Raw genomic sequence first — 17,236 nt, 5'->3', positions numbered from 1 at the left:
AGCAATGGGAGCTCACCCTGTCACGGGGATTTGAACCGCCAACCTTCTGATCGGCAAGCCCTAGACTCTGTGGTTTAACCCACAGCGCCACCCACGTCCCTCACACACACACAAAAGACCCAAAGTGATTTAAGAACAAGGTCAAAGACAAACAGGTGAGATCGAATGAAAGACAACGTACAAATCAAAATCCCTGAAGTGCTTATGCTCGCCCATGAGGTAAAACAGGACAGAGTCTCTCAGCCTATCCTAACAGGGATCCAGGGTTGACTGGTTTCCACCAAGCTGTCCATGCAATTAGTGAAATGGCCACGAAACCACAGAGTAGCTTTTTCAGAAACACGAGAGCCAGTGTAGGTTCAAATCTCTAGTTAGCCACAAAACCTAGTGGCTATCCTGGGGCCACTTTAATATCGCCCACATTTCACACCACACATGGCTGTTAGGAGGACTGAAAGGAGAACATGTCTGCTGCCTTGATCTCCACAGATGACTGGTGGAATAAATATTTTCATGACCTTGATTGCTTTGGGGAAATGGTCTTGTAGTGATGCTCTAAAGCAGGCATAGGCAAACTCTGGCCCTCCAGATGTTTGGGACTACAATTCCCATCATCCCTAGCTTACAGGACCAGTGGTCAGGGATGATGGGAATTGTAGTCCCAAACATCTGGAGGGCCAGAGTTTGCCTATGCCTGCTCTAAAGGAAACTGAAGCACTGATCAGCTTCTCCCCCACCCCACCCCCCAAAAACCCACCCTTTGGTGCTATGCTTGCAGCCAGGAATTTCCTGGTCGCAGGAGACAAGGATGCCCATCTCCTGCTGTTTCCTGAGCAGCTGTCTTCCAGGCACCCAGCAGAACAAGCATGCTGATAGCCAGGAGTTAAAGACAATGTTTGTCTCTGCAGCGTGACCTACAGCGTGAGGGGGGCTCCCATCGATTTCCTGCCTCTGCATCCTGGAGCTGTTATCAGCAACTGCTCCCCAGAAAAAAATGTCGGAAGGATGCTTGTGGCAAAAGGCAGAGGTGCCAGGAAAATCTTGCTATAATCCATTCCTTTATAACCAAGGGGCCTGGAGAACATCAAAGTGTCAAGGTATCGTGAGCGAGTTATGTGCATCTCTGGAGACTCGCAGGATGAAGCCGATGTGTTTGAAATTGCTGGAATGGGGGACATCACTGTACCATTAACTTCTCCTATTGTTTAAACAAATCTCCAGTTAAATGCACAAACAGAAAAAGGAGATTTACACAGTGCTAAAGAATTGAATTTGTAACTTCCCTGCTCAGATTCTAAAACACTACTCTATCATGTGGCTGTGGTTCTGTGCATGCTTACCTGGCAGTAAACTCTACTGGAAGCAAAGGGACTTACTCCTGAGCAGACATGCATAGGGTGGTTGAGGAATGTGTTTTGGTCCAGAATTTCATGTGAAGCAATATGCAAACTGAAACACATAGCCATTATTTTAAATGGGCATGTCTCCAAATTTTGTTATGCAGTTCTCCAACCAAATAATGTGTATGAAAGGGTGCATATTAGGGGAAACTGTGCATGCAATCATGAAAATAGCAGATAAATATGCATTATGTAGGCAAATTTGCTTGCAAAAAATGCCAGCAATTGCAAAAAGAAATTGCTTGCAAAAATGTGTATATCAGGGGAAATCGTTTGTGGAAGTGTGAGAAAAAGTTTGCACTAAAATCACTTTTCATTATGACCTTTAAAAAATTGCAACATTTATGGATACTGGATATATTTTGTATAAATATATTTTGTAATATTAATATTTAAAATACAATGTGGAAACGTGGCAAACGGAACTCAACACTGGAAAAATGTGAGCCTGAGTGGAAATGGACTGGTTCATCCAATCCTAACAGTAACATCATTTAGTTTTATAACTTGCAATAATCTCACACTTCAATGGATCATTCAGGATCCTCAGGAGAAAAGCAACTTTCTCCAAGAGTTGCATTAAGTAAGTGTATGAAATTTTTAATCCACTCATTGATCAGTCAAAAGCCAGATCGCTATTCAGCTTTCTTTTTAAAATAAAAAATAAAATTAATGAGCTGACAGTCCTATTTATAAATGTGGAGTGGGATCACAGGGCAAGGTTTTAGCCGATTTGGCAAGGCTGTTGCCCTGTCTTGGCACAGACTTTTATTATATCCGTGCCTGTCTCGGATAGCGGCCAGGGGCTGAGGAATTTACTAGAAGCTGGGAGGCAATTAAGAGCTGATCCATCCTCCCTCTGGGACTGGCACCTAAAAACCTTTGATTGTTAAACAGCTGCAGTTTGAGCCCTTCCTTTGGGGGCTCACACTTTCCCATGCATGGGGGAGAGAGAAGCAGCTCAGGCCCAGATGAGCTGGGAGCGGTTGCCAAATGAGAGCATCCGTGGGGCATGGCTAAGGCACAAAAGCTTATGAGCCCCTTGGTCACAAAAAGCAGAGAGAGAGAGAGAGAGAGAGAGAGAGAGAGAGAGAGAGAAGAACCAACTCCCAATATTCTTCAAACGATACCCTTTTCTCTCTTTGAAATGGCTCACAAACCCTGAGAACAGGGGGCATTTGTTCAACCGCTCTGGAAATAGGCTCACATTCTCCCACCCTGGGTGATACAATCTGCCTATAGAGGCATCATCCTGCAGACAGTTTCCCTGCAAAGTGGAGAGGCATCTAAATAGCTCTTTGGGCAGCCAAGAGGGATGTTCTTTCTCACAGAACTTCAGTCTTGCCCTTCTCATGGATCGGAACCACCATTTGAAGGGTAATAATAATAATAATAATAATAATAATAATAATAATTTATTTATTTATATCCCGCCCATCTGGCTGGGCTTCCCCAGCCACTCTGGGCGGCTTCCAACAAAATATTAAAATACAGTAATGTATCAAGCATTAAAAGCTTCCCTAAACAGGGCTGCCTTCAGATGTCTTCTAAAAGTCTGGTAGTTGTTGTTCTCTTTGACATCTGGTGGGAGGGTGTTCCATAAGGTGCCACTACTTAGAAGGCCCTCTGCCTGATTCCCTGTAACTTGGCTTCTTGCAGTGAGGGAACCGCCAGAAGGCCTTCGGCACTGAACCTCAGTGTCCGAGCAGAACGATGGGGGTGGAGACGCTCCTTCAGGTATACTGGACTGAGGCCGTTTAGAGCTTTAAAGGTCAGCACCAACACTTTGAATGGTGCTCAGAAACATACTGGTAGCCAGTGTAGGGTAAGGGAGGACCCCCTGGCAGAGCACCTGATGGAGATGCTCTCCCTCCGTGGTTGGAGGAGGCAACAGTGTTTCTGAATGCCAGTTGGTGGAAATTGCAGGAGGGGTGGGTCGTCTTGTGGGCAGGTCTGCTTGCGGGTTTCCCACAGGCATCTCAGTGTGAGAGCAGGATGCTGGAGTAGATGGGCTGCTGACCTCATCCAGAAGGCTCTTCTTAAGTTCTGCACATGTTCTGCACATAGAAGGTCCTAGTTTTGATCTCCAGCATCTCCCATTAAAAGGATCTCAGGCAACAGGTAGTGGGAAAGACTTCTACCCGGGATCCTGGGAAGCCACCACTAGTAAGAGTCAATGATGATGATGGGCTAGATGAACAAATGCAAAGGAGCAGAAGGTCCCAGGTTTAACCCAGGCATCTCCAGATAGACCAGAGGGAGAGTTGGGAGAGATGCTGCCAGTCAGCATAGACAACACTGAACTAGATGGACCAGTAGTCTGGCTCAGTATAACGTAACTTTCTATGTCAAGGGTGGGGAACCTTTGGCTTTCAGGGTGTTGCTGGCCATTAGCAGCATCTGGAAGTCCAACAGTTCCCTACACCTGTTCTTAGTCTAACCTGGTGCTTCCTGCTCCCACATTGCTTGCTGCTTGCTCTGGGCCCAGTCTGCACAGCTACCCAGGAGTGCCCAAGGCAAGTGATGGATTCTTCTGTAGCTCCTTGTTCCGGTCACTTGTTTTTGTATGGGCAAGAAGTGGGCAGGCAGTAAGCTCACTGAGGAGGAGGAGGAGCAGTCCAGCCAGGAGTCTCCAAGGGCAGAGTTCACTGCGACCACTGTCTCCGTAGTCATGCTACCAAACACAAAGGTGACATTTCATGGTTGTGTGCAAGAGGTGTGAATAAAACCATTCACACAGCATCTAAACAGAGTACAGTGGTACCTTGATTCTCAATCTTAATCTGTCCCGGGAGTCCATTTGACTCCCGAAACGGTTCGAAAATGTAAGCTTTCAGAATTGGCCAAATTGACAGATATAATATGACAAAAACCAAAAAGTGAAGTGAAAAGGAATGGGAGTGCCTAAATGAATACCTTAAAAGCCAAGGTTCGAGGACAGAAATCCGGCTGAGTCTGGAATAACCTTATGAAGTGAAAGGATAAGAGAGATTTCTATCTAGATGCTAGGATAGAGATGATAAGGAAAACAGGAGGATACAATGAGAGGTAAAGGAGGTGCTGTTGGATTGGTGGAAGTCAATGTTTGTTTTTCTTTTCAGTGTTTATATTATTAACTTGTAAGATATGGATTTGGGGTTTTTTGTATGCTGGTTTTTGTGTTTTGTTATTTTTTGATAATTTTCGTGTTGTTGTTGTTGTGTGGAAAATACTAATAAAATTTATTATTTAAAAAATTTAAAACAAAAAAACAAAACCGTTCGAAAACCAAGGTGTGGCTTCTGATTGGCTGCAGGAGCTTCCTGCACTCAAGCGGAAGCCGCGGAAGCAGTGTCGGACATTCAGCTTCCGAGAAACGTTCACAAACTGAAAGACTCACTTCTGGGTTTGTGGCATTCGGGAGCCGATTTGCTCAGGAGCCAAGCCGTTTGAGTACCAAGATACCACTGTATAACCCCCCAAGAAATAAGCATGATGTCACTTAACAAACAAACAAAGAAACCAGGGGGTACCTTGTAACACGTTTGTTCTCATCTGTAGGATCACAATGTGTCCTCTGCCCACTTCCACTATTCTGTTGCATACTGTTGAAATCTCTTTGCTGCTTCCTCAATAGAGAACACTCTGTATTTAGGAACTTAGGAAGCTGTCCAAGATTTCAGCTAGGAATCTTTTCCCAGCCTTACCTGGAGGTGCTGGAGATTGAATCTGGGGCCCCCTGGAAAGTATGTGCTCTGCTACAGAGCTACAGACCTTCCCAAGCAGAGATGCCATTCGCTCTGCAATAACCTGGCACTCCACTGGCTGATATGCCAAGAGAGTTGTTTGTTCTTACGGTTGGAAAAAACCCAGAAGATCCCTACAATAAGTTGTCAGTCATTCCCACCATTCATCATCAGCTGCATTGTGCGAAAAATCACAGGCTGAGCTTTGCATTGTACCTTGGTGCTCTTAGCTATTGTGGGGTTGGGAAGGACCCTGGGGGTCATTGTCCAATGCAGGAGTCTGGCAGTCACAGCATCCCTGCTGCCTCTGATTAAATGCCTCCACTAAGAACATAAGAACCTGTTGCATTAGACCAATGGCCCATCAAGTCCAGCATCCACTTCTCACAGTGCCCAACTAGATGCTTGTGGGTAAATGCTCAAGCAGGACCCAGGCACAAGAGCATTCTTCTCTCCTGTGCCTTCCAGCATCTGGTATTCGGAAACTTCTTTCTTCTTTGGCAATCACTCATGGCCAAGTAAGATTGTCTTCCACGTCTTAACAGTGTGTTCGCAAGTGACTGCGGAGGCCAATTCTGGATCTGCACATCCTTCCACAATGGGAACATAGGTTTCCAGGTGGGAGTTGATCCCAGTAGGGATTTGCCAAACGTGCCTTCCTCTTAGCTCATTTCTCCCTTTCATTTTGAGTTTGTGCTTTTTGAAAGTCCATGACATCTTTGGTAGAGACTATTCTCCAATTGGAGCACTCACAGGCCAGTGTTTTCCAGGTGTCAGTGTTTATACATTTTTTATATATTTGCCTTGAGAGTGTTTTTAAACCTCTTTTGTTGTCCACAGGCATTACGCTTTCCATTCTCAAGTTGGGAATAGAGCAGTTGCTTTGGAAGATGATCATCAGGCATCCGCACAAGACCATTGTTGTTGTGACAACATTACTGCCTCCACCAGTGGAGTAGAGTCTATCACCTTCTAGGGTAATGGACTCCATAGCTGGTACCATGGTGATCATAAGATAATTATTCTCATATTTAGCCAAAACCTGCTTTCTTGCAATTTCCACGCACCAATCCTAACCTACTCTTTAGGGCTGGGTTGGGGAAGCCTGGTGTATCTATGCAAACATACAGGTTGAGAATAGGTGGAATTTCATGGCAGTAAACATGCCAGCAGATTTCCATTAGCTTCCTAGGTTGAACACTATCATCATCATCATCATCATCATGATTTCTTGCAACAGGTATGGTGGACTTCAATCAGGGTCCCAATTTGTCTCATAGGGCTGTTTTCCCCAAACCTTGCCCCACATCCATCATCATATGTGAGGCTTGACAGCAAGGCTTCTAGGATCAGCTGTGTTGTGGGAGTGGTTTAACAATTCAGGGGAACTCTGGAAATTTTAGCTCTGTTGGGGGAATAGGGGTCTCCTAGTACCCCTCAGTGTCCTTAACAAACTATAGATCCCAGAATCCTTTGGGAGAAGCCACATGACTGTTTAAAGTGGTACAGTACTACTTTAAATGTATGGTGTGAACATGTCATGTAGTTGGTTTAAAATAGCATGACCCCCCAAAGGAAAATAGGGCTTCAGACAACCCAAAAGGAAATGCCACAAGATGTAACAATGGCCAAAGGCATAAAATCAATGGCTTTAATGACCAGGGTGTGGTGTGAAGGCACATGAGACCACCATGTTGCTGAAACTAAACCGACCTAAGTGTGGTCTGCACCTGGGAATTGTATGCTACCATGGAAGAAAGGTAGGATATAAATGTGAGAAAATAAATCACAGATAAAGGGAGATTAGGTAAATGCATGGGTGAATGGTCTATCCATGGCTACTGGTCACGATAAACAGCGGAGGCTGGTCCACCAAGGCCACCAGTCCTGGGAGGTGGCTTTTGCTATCTGCTTCTTCCTCCTTAGTCTCGGTTTTGCCATTGTGGAACTCAGTAAAGCAGAATGAGTTTTCTTCCCCTGCCATTGTCTCTGGCGCCACCTACTGTTGGCCTCCCTCCCTTACACCCTCCCAGTCCCAATAGGCACCAGCCACCACTGATGGTGGTTATGCATTGCCTCAGGTATCAGAAAACTGCCTCAGGTATCAGAAAACTGATATTGAGAGTGATATCCTGCTGAATACCAGTTGATACAGACAGGGAAATGTTTATTGCCTCAGTGCTCTGCTTATTATGGGCTTCCCAAGGTGTTTGGTTGGCTACTGTTTGGGACAGGATCCTGCATTAATCCCTCATCTTCTTCTTATGATGCAGTCCTCCCTATCACCAGCTCATGCCTTTTCTCCATTGCACATAGATAATCAAAGCCTTCTGGGCATCTCTAACACAGCAGCAGCTTTTCTTTTTTTGGAGCTTGCTTAGCCAACCCTCCCCAAAGGAATGTCTCTCTTTAGCTCACGCTTTGACTTAAGAGTCTGGTTCCCAGCAGCACCAGACATCACCATCCCATCCGCCATGCGATCTGCAGCTGGAACAAGTTGCAGCTGTAATCTAAGACCTCCAAGTACGGCATTGGAAGGCTGGCATGATGCACCCGGGAAGCATTTGTGGATCAGGAAACAAGTGCAGCCAGTAGGGTAGGGGTGGGGCCTGCATTTATCCAGCAAGCCAGATCTTTACCTCCCCCACCTTCCATGAGTCAAGCTTGACAGCTGGGCGGGGCTGCTCGCCGGTCCATCACCTGACACCACAATGGCTCCAGGTGACCCATTTTCACTTGAAACCCTACATGCAAAGGTACAATACAACTGATCATTGGTACCTCTATGCCGTTCACAGAGCTGCATAAATCCTGTTTTTCCCCAAGGGAACTCTGGGCACTGTGGCTCTCTGAAGGAAACAGGTGGTCTCCTAACAAACCTCAGCACCCTTTAAAAGAAAACTCTAGTTCCCAGGAAGAGGGGACTGAAGTGGTATCATAATGCTTTAGATGTATGGTGCAAATGTGATTCTCTCTCCCTCTCTCTCTCTCTCTCTCTCACACACACACACACACACACACACGTGGGGGGGGGGAGGGATGGAAGTGTCAAAAGGAGAGGAAAGTAGGAGGGATAATATAAACAGCCTTGCCAGATGCATTGAGCTCTCCCATCCCACTCAATAGGTTATGTTTCCTCCTCAGTGGAGACAGTGGAATTGCCTGAGTCAAACCCAGACTGGGCCTGTGTGGGCCAGAGATGTAATTGTTTTGTGCTGATGTGGGGCATTTTTTGAGTACACAGCACCACCTGTATTGCACAGGCCAGACTCGGGTAGTTACTTGTGCATTGTCAAGCAACAAGAGCACAATAGACCAGAGTTTTGCATAAAATGTGCATTTATATATATATCAGTGCAAATTTAGAAAAATTGTAACTTGAAGGCAATATATGACTCCATGGGGGTTTTTTTGGGGGGGGTGACCAGGTGAGCTGGCTGCTGGGAGTCTTCTTCATCTGCTGTCTGGGTGTAAGCAACTTCAAGGCACCTGATGGTCTCCCTGATGTCTTTAAAACTCAAAATGGGCAGCCCCTCAAATAGAGGCCATCTTTCCAATTGAAGACTGTCCTTTGATTGACCTTCCAACAGAAGACCATCCTCTGCAGGCAGGGCGCATGGCTAGCCTCAGCCATACGCGCTCTGAACAGGTTTGCTCCAAGCACAGAGCACTGCAGAGTGAGCAGGCAACAGCACATGGGGCAATGACTGGCCGAGAAGATCTATAGCTGGCCTGCCATGGTGCAACACAATGAATGGGACTCCCTCTTATAGGCCGGCACAGATGCAATGCCATCTGCCTCTTAACCATGTTTAAGACATCAGAGACAAGCCATAGGATTATGCACACCCTAGTCCTGCCTCCCTGACACCAGCCTTAACCAGGGTTAACATTTATATTAGGACAAGTCTTCACCAGGGTACCTCTTGACCTTGGTTCTGCAACTAGCTTCAGAACCCTGGTTTACAATGTCAATATATTCCTCAACCAGTCACGATAAGCAATGGGGATTTGTGCTTGAGCAGTCAGCTGGGCAAAGAATGCATACTAATCGGTGGCCTCATTCCCAAACCCTTAACCACGGCGAAGGAATGGCTACCCAGTGCATCTGCTTCATGTGAAGAGTCAGTTCAGCTCATTGGGACCTGCCAGATTTGGGCTCCTTTCTGATTGGCTGTCACTCTTTCCAAGCACTGGATGTTGTTATGCTGCACTAGTATAGCACCAGAAGTATGAAGCTGGAAGACCCCCCTGTCCATTGACCTTGAGGGCTGTGTGTAGCCCTTAGGTTGTGTATTAGAGCAGGCTTCCTCAACCTTGGGCCTCCAGATGTTTTGAGACTACAGTTCCCATCATTCCTGGCCACTGGTCCTGCTAGCTAGGGATCATGGGAGTTGTAGGCCAAAAACATCTGGAGGCCCAAAGTTGAGGAAGCCTGTATTAGAGCACCTGGGCTACTTTCTACACACATTCATATACCCCTCTCCCTCCTCCCACTAGGGAAGAAGCATCACCCAAGTGCAAGGACATTTTCCAGCCAGGCAAATATACTAAGGAGGAAGAACAGGGCCAGTGAGAGGCTTGATGTGGGGGTGTCTCACGGGCCAGACAGAAAGGCTTGGAGGGGCCCATTCGGGCTTCCAGGGCCAAGGTTCTCCACTGCTGACTTAATAGCATTGGCCACCTGAAGACAACTTTCATTGTCCATCTCTTTCATCTGTACAGTAGGCCAGGAACTTACAGTATTATCTCTCACCCCAAACTCCGCCTCCCTCTCCCCCATCCATTGGTTCTGCCTGGGATTCCGTGCCTTGAAAGAGACATCAAAAAGCAAGAGTTCTTAAAGTTTGTTTTAATACTGAGAGTCTTTACTTAGGAACTGTGTCTTGCTGAGAAGCCATAGCGGATACCCTCAGAATTTCCTATGGCTTTAAAAAAAACCTGTGCTCTGGGTTAATTGCTTCCAGATCCCAGACGGTGGCCCTACTTGAAGCCCCTCTTATTAGGTTTGTCTTACCGAAAGCCATGTGTTCCCCCAACCGCCACCACACAGACCCCTTCCAAAAGGGACATTCCACATTTGTTTTCGTTTTAAAACGCTGTCCTTCCTTCCTTGACATAGCTTCTCAGAGCCCCGCTTCTTCACAGGGCCTCTGCCAAGCATGGTCTCCAAAACAGAGAAGCAATTAGGGGGAGCTGTTGCATTAGTCGCAAGGAGAGGGGCCTAGTGGGTTTAACAAACAACAGCAACAACAACAGTGTCGTGTGTTTTTCAGTATGCAAAAACTGGAGGGTTGGGGAAAGGTTAGACTACTGCTAAAACAGCCCCAGCAAAGTTTGAGTAATACTTTACAAATCTGTGAGTTCACCCAGTCTCCAATCTTTTAGCATCCTGAGAAAAGTTTATCAAGGGAACAGGTAAACTGGGAAAAGGGCTATGTGGATTTCATGCAGTGACTTCCATTGCTGGAGGAAAAGCAAGCTGCTAGTCCCTCATGGCTTTGAAAACGAACTTGGGAAAGTGTGAGCAACCGTGTGGTTACATGTGAGGAGACGAGAGGGGCGGAGGCCTCTGTTTCCCAGAATTAGGGGCATTATGGGCTTCTCTGTGACTTGTGAAAGCAGAATAAATTACGCTAAACTTCATCTTGCAAAAACTTAGAACTTTGAAACCCTGGGGTTTTTTGGTCCGAAGTTCTGATCATGTTTTGAAAAATAATGATAATGCAAGGGAGTATATATACAACACTGCCTGTGACCTACATCGTACCTAGGCTATTAAACTTGCATCTTAGACCAGACATCGTTTCCTCCAAAGAATTCTGGGAAATGTGGCTCCAGGAGGCTGCTAAGCATTTTCCGTTACAGTCGCCCCAAACCTTGAACCACAGTTTCCAGGGCTCCCTGGAGAGAGGGAAAGGACTGTTTGAACCGGTTTGTGTGTGCGACGATGGCGCCAGGAGGGAATCGACCATGCATGGGGTAGGGCTTACAAAAGCAAGAGGCCAGACACTCAACAGTGGCTCTTAAAGTGCAGTGCAAGGGACCCGCAAGAGGGGGCCGTGGTGATGCAAACAAAGTAAGCCAATCCCTGAAGGAGCCAGCTTGTCAATCGTTCTTCGAAAGCAAAAGGTGAGGGGGAGATAGAAGACAAGCAGAGGGTCGAGGAGGTAACAAGGCCCCCGGACCATGATAGCTGCTGGCTCTACAAAAAAATGGTGTTCCCAGTGCCTAACACAGGGCATAGGATTTTTTATCAACTGGAACTAGGAGTAGTGGATTTGGGAACAAAAAGCGCCACAGGTCCGGGGATGCAGGGGGCAGGAGACAAAGTGGGTGGGGAAGTCAGTCTGGCTCTCTGCTTCACGGCCTCCATGGTCAGGGGTGACGGGGCTACTCATCACAGCCCAGAAGCTCCACTCGCAAGGTGATGCGGTTGTGCCAGGATTCAGGGAGGATGCGCACAAAGCGGGTGTAGAAGGGAACGTCAAACACATTCTTCTTGTGCGAGTTGTTGTCGTAGTTGCCTTGGAATATCTGTGCCGGTGAAGAGAAAGAAGAACGGTTAGAAAACACAAGAGCGGGAAGGAAGCAGGCCGGCTGACCTCGCAGGGCTGTAAGCAAGGGTTACCCTTTCTTGATTCTTCAGCATTTTAGTGTGAACTTCTCTTTTAATACACACACACACACTTGGCTAATGTACCCTTTGTTGCAAGCAATTTCTCCTGATATAATGCTGCACTCTATGTTTCTTTTCACTAAAGTATTCATTTTTAAGCCCTGAAAAATGTCGGGGAACTGCATCGCAAATTTCGGATAAGTGCAGATTTTGAAGGGTGGCTGTTTTTTTTGGTTCTCATCTTGTCCTGGAGAGTGCAGATTTGATAAGATTTGGCCTTAAATGCAAACTGAATTGAATTTCTCTCCTATTCCTCAGTGGGGATGGGAGTGGTTTCTAAAACACAGAGGATGCAAAATTCCCCAAGCCTACCTTGGTGGCGTTTGTCCTGCTATCCTTGTAGAGAGTCCAGGACTTCCCATCGTCACTATAGGCCACTTTGTAGGCGGCAACATACTGAATGTGCCCAAAGTCACGAGCTCCTTGCGTAATGATCCCTGTCACCTTCTTCTCGGCCCCAAGATCGATCTGCAGGGAAACAAGGACAATGTTTAATTTGTGAAGATGATGAAGAAAAGAGGGGCCCAGACTCAGGTGAGGCCACCTTCCCTGGAAACCTTTTAACCCCAATGCACAAGTGGTTAACCCATCCAAGGTTGAAAACTCCTCTTAAGACTCAGAAGGTGTGCAGAAAAAGCATCCAAACCTGGGGGCAAGTTTGCATACAACTGAGGGCTCATCCAGACTTCCTTTTGTGCCACGTGTGGGATGTGACATCACTGTAGCAGTCAAATAAAACACTTCCTGTTTGCCCAGAGTGGATACACAGGGAGGTGTTACTCCAGCCAGGAGGACTTCCTGTCCCATCTGATCTGGAGCATCCTCCCCCTGTGTGTGACTAGATAGATGGGCATGACCCTGTGAGACCCTGTAAAAGGGCCAGTCACGCAGCCATCTTCCTCTTTTGCTGCTCTCTTCTGATACTGATGCTTTTGCTGTCTGCTGGCTCTTAGCCAGCAGCACATGGGCTCATTCCCATATGGGATGAATTCAGAAACTCTCTTCTGTAACTACAAGGTAAAGCCTGCCTTCAGGGAACCTACTGTGAACTGAATGTGAGTAAACTTCTTATCATTACTTCTAAAGAAGACTGTTGTGTCTTTATTCTTTTTCAGAAGGATAAAAAAGAGAATTTACCAGGAACGAGCCCAATCTGGACAAAGCCAGATTGGATTGCTTAACTCAAGAGATTCAAACAAATCTAGCAACTATGTGCTATGTGCGCGGCACAATTTGGCACTTGTGCACATGCGTGAAGCGCGATTTAGCGCTTCTGCATATGTGCGAGTGGCAAAACCCGGAAGTAACCCTTTTTGGTACTTCCGGGTCGCCATGGGACGCAACCTAAAAAAACATAACATGAAGCAAACGTAACATGAGGTATGACTGTATATACCATCGCTGTGCTGTGTATTTTGGGTCTATGGACCGTAATAAAGTGCGCTCTCTCTCTCTCTCTCTCTCTGTGTGTGTGTGTAATTCTTCAGACAGTACTTCTTCATGTGGCATAGTTAAACTGTGCAACTCACTGCTGCAGGAGGCAATGATCGCCATCCAAATGGATGACTTTAAAAGAGGATTGGACAAATTCACGGAGGACAAGTCTATCAATGGCTACTAGCCATGATGGTCATCTTCCAGGCACTGAATATAAGGTGCTGGGAATCATAGGTGAGCAGGATGCTGTTGTGCTCATTCTCAGCTTCCAGGTTTGTTTGAGGAATCTGGTCGGCCACTGTGAGGGCAGAGGGATGGGCTAGATGAGCCACCTGCAGGCTCCTCTTATGTCACACATTCAAGTGCACAGTCTTCACCCTTGCAGTGCCCTTCCACCCCTCCTTCCTGCATAGGAGCGGCAAGGCCTTACCTGAAGCCACTCGTCCTGTTTGTTGCGGAGGGCAGCCCAAGCGTTGGTCTTGCCCGTCCTGTCAAGGCGGGCATAGTGCGGGTGCCAAGTGAATGCGTCGATGCCCCATGTCTTGTAAACGCTGGAGGCTGTGATCTGCTGGTCGCTGATGAAGTGGGATTTCATGCCCAGCGGCTCCGAGCAACCTGCCATGTTGAAATACACTGTAACACAACGGTTTACACAGACACAGTGAAAGGGAAGAGACCGGAAGCAACAGATGCTCAAAAGAAAACAAAATTAAGCACCATCAGACAGACAGAAAGACGCACACACATCTTCCCCAAAGCAGCAGCTTTCAAAACTTTCCATGCCATTGGCCTAGATCCCCCACGTATAAACATGCCTGCCACAGAAACTCCCATGTGTTACGAAGATTCTGGGGAAGGTTCTAAGGCAGAATTCTGCAACCTGCATCCCTGTGCTCTGAACATCAGCAGTGGTGAAGGGCTGATTGATGCTTCAAACCAACTTCTCCAACATTAGGTAAAGGTAAAGGTACCCCTGCCCGTACGGGCCAGTCTTGACAGACTCTAGGGTTGTGTGCCTCTCTCACTCAAAGAGGCCAAGGGCCAGCGCTGTCCGAAGATACTTCCGGGTCACGTGGCCAGCGTGACATCGCTGCTCTGGCGAGCCAGAGCCGCACATGGAAACGCCGTTTACCTTCCCGCTAGTAAGCGGTCCCTATTTGTCTACTTGCACCCAGGGGTGCTTTCGAACTGCTAGGTTGGCAGGCGCTGGGACCGAACAGCGGGAGCGCACCCCGCCGCGGGGATTCGAACCACCGACCTTTCGATCGGCAAGCCCTAGGCACTGAGGCTTTAACCCACAGCGCCACCCGCGTCCCATCTCCAACATTAGGGATCTCACTAAAAGCAAGTCTTGCAGCTTCCTGGAAACTGTTTTAAAAACAAGGAACCAAAGCACAGATGGAAACACAAAGGCAGGGGGGACAGGAGGAAGCCAACCCAAAAGATGGAAGCCCAATGATGTCCACAAATATGTACAAGTCACTTTGAGGGTGCAAGAGCTGGGCATCTAACATGTGTTGCTGGATGACACCTCCTGTTGCCCCAATGGTCAGGGAATGATAGGAGCTGCAGTCCAGGAATATCTAGAGCATCAAAGGTCAGCCACCCTGGTTTTTACCCAATAATGGTGTAATTCCATTCCGATTTCACCAGTGGATATTCCTCAATAATTATCCTTCAGATTTCCCACTTCTCAATTCTGTGATACGCTTCTCAAATCACAACACACCCAAATGCTGTTCTAGGATAAAATATTTGAGATGCATACTCAGAGCAAAGATATTTAATTGGCGTTTTGTGATTAAATGATTTTTTTTAAGTACATATTTTTTAAGTCATGAGTTAATGTGGAGGGTGGGAAGAGCTGTGGCTCATTGTTAAGAACATCTGCATTGTATGCAAAAGGTTCCATATTCAATCTCTGGCATGTCCAGGAAGGACTCTGAAAGACCCAGAAGAGGTATTGCCGGTCTGTGTGGTCAATACTGAGTCCTGTCATCCTCCACCAACATTTCAGCTGTAAGGTCCTCAGGGCAGGGGCCAGTCTGGGTTTCATGACACTGCTCAGCAAAGCACAGAGCAAATTTACAATGCTACATCAGAGCTGTGACAGTAAGAAGCAGGAAACACAGTCAGCTGGCTACCAGAGGGTGTCACTGTACAGTCGAACTTGGTTTGCGAACAGAATGCCTTCCGGGAGCCCGTTCTCCCGGAAACATTCGAAAACCAAGGCACGGCTTCTGATTGGCTGTCCTGCAGCCAATCGGAAGCCATGCTGGACGTTCGGCTTCCAAAAATCGTTTGAAAACCAGAACACGCACTTCTGGTTTTCGATCGTTCACGAGCCAAAACGTACGAGTACCAAGGCATTCGGTAACCAAGGTACGATTGTAATTATGGATGAGGAGGAGGAAGAAACAGAAAGAGCCCCAAAGTCTGGATGTGGGCAGTGGTGCAAGTCGAGGCATTTTAGACTTTGGGCTTCCGCCTGCCACTTGAAAATGCTAATATGCGTTACTTCATCTATTCTGGAAATGCGTTAAGCCATATTCCCAAAAGTGAAAATCCAAACAAAGTTGTTGGAGGGCGGGCGAAGTTAATGACCTTTCTCTGGGAACATGTCCCCCCCAAAAAAAAAGTTTTGGAGCTTTGGGGGATTTTTAAAGGAATTTTCTTTTAAAATCGCTCCAGTTGCCATACATCTGGGTTTTCTTATATATATACATTTTTATTGGGGTTTTTTACATATCATTTCCAACATTCATTTAACATAACTTCTTATCTTATACAATATTTTAGACTTCCGTCAACACCTCTGATGATTTTCCATTCTCTATCACTTATTCTGCATTTCTTAATTTCTCTATTACTCTTAACTATCATTAACTAATAATTCTCCTCATAGTCTTTCTTGCAATATTTCAAATAGTCCTCCTTACAGAACTTCTTGCAGTCCTACTAGCGTAATCTCATACATCCGGGTTTTCCAGGACATTTTGCCGATTTGGTAAAAATCTACCCAGACGCCATTTTGACAGTCCAATTCCCGAACGTATGACAGCCCTAGTTAAGCCAACCCTCCTGGATTGGGGAGCCCACCTGTTCATTCTATTGTGGGGACCCCAGGCGTTTGCCCATAAGTCCCGCCCTGACAGCACCACTGCAATAGGGAGGCCTCCTGGCCTGGACAACAGGACCCAACAACCAAGACTCCATCACTGTTAGGGAAGCCAAAAAAAGCCTAGTCCTACCAGGCCAGTCCTCACCAAGTGGCCGCTTCCAAGATCAAACTGGAAATGACTATTTTGAGCAAAGCCCAATGGTGGAGATCCTTGTGGTTGAAAGGACCACAAGGATCGTCTGGTCCAACCCCCTGCAACGCAGGAATATTTTTGCTCAACACGGGACTCAAACCCACAACCCTGAGATTAAGAATCTCATGCTCTACCAACTGAGCTATCCCAGAGAGAGTTTGTCCCATAAAGAGGACACAGAACAATGCATCAAACCCCAGCCAGGCAGATGCACATTTAAAGTTCAGATGTGAGGACTGCGTATCAAGTCTAGTCTTTTCTTAGCTTCCCAGCAGCTTGGAGAAAGATTCTCAGTTCCCCTCTCCATGGCCCAAACAAAGCCAGATTAAAAATATGATGCAAACAGCAAGAAATCATGCAAAAACAGGCCCTTTTTAAAGTGCAAAATCTGGGCTGCCTCTGCACAGAAATGTTAAAAACGTTTCTTTACAGAGCAGACAGAGCTGGCAATTATCCACAGTACCCAAGTGGCCAATCTGAGAGTCCCAGTTTTCACAGTTAAGTGCCAACAGATTTTGGAAATTAGAGGTCAGCAAAGGCAACTGCTTCAACCCTGAGGAATTCCCCCGGGGCAATTTGGGTGACCTGCTATGGGGACGGGGGTGAAATTCAATTCGGTTCACATTTTAATGTGAGCATACCTGGTTTGCCTTTTCCAAAGCAACATGCAAACCAAACATA

At 46.7% G+C, this 17,236-nt stretch overlaps 1 protein-coding gene and 1 long non-coding RNA gene across 3 annotated transcripts in view; one reads left to right on the top strand and one right to left on the bottom strand.

Annotated features, from left to right (window-relative positions):
* Nucleotides 1-9,962: 9,962 nt before the first annotated feature.
* Nucleotides 9,963-17,236, bottom strand: part of MFGE8 (milk fat globule EGF and factor V/VIII domain containing) — a 29,727-nt gene continuing 22,453 nt past the window's right edge. The window contains exons 8-10 of one of the 2 annotated variants that reach the window (XM_083412145.1): nucleotides 13,672-13,856; nucleotides 12,117-12,272; nucleotides 9,963-11,662 (exon numbers count right to left, since the gene is read on the bottom strand). In XM_083412145.1, the coding sequence (XP_083268271.1) occupies nucleotides 11,519-11,662; nucleotides 12,117-12,272; nucleotides 13,672-13,856 (485 nt within the window). In that variant the 3' untranslated portion in view covers nucleotides 9,963-11,518. Of the gene's footprint in view, nucleotides 11,663-12,116; nucleotides 12,273-13,671; nucleotides 13,875-17,236 lie in introns of both variants that reach the window. The other variant, XM_083412144.1, reaches the window with a different exon arrangement.
* On the top strand, nucleotides 13,873-16,196 carry LOC310663894. The gene is made up of 2 exons (XR_014504642.1): nucleotides 13,873-14,196; nucleotides 14,572-16,196. It is a non-coding gene; the product is annotated as an uncharacterized lncRNA (long non-coding RNA).

The sequence above is a fragment of the Podarcis tiliguerta genome (assembly GCF_965153285.1).
Source record: "Podarcis tiliguerta genome assembly, chromosome: 14".
Taxonomy (NCBI): domain Eukaryota; kingdom Metazoa; phylum Chordata; class Lepidosauria; order Squamata; family Lacertidae; genus Podarcis; species Podarcis tiliguerta.
The sequence above is the reverse complement of the archived record's forward strand: the minus strand, read 5'-3'. Positions and strand labels throughout refer to the sequence as shown.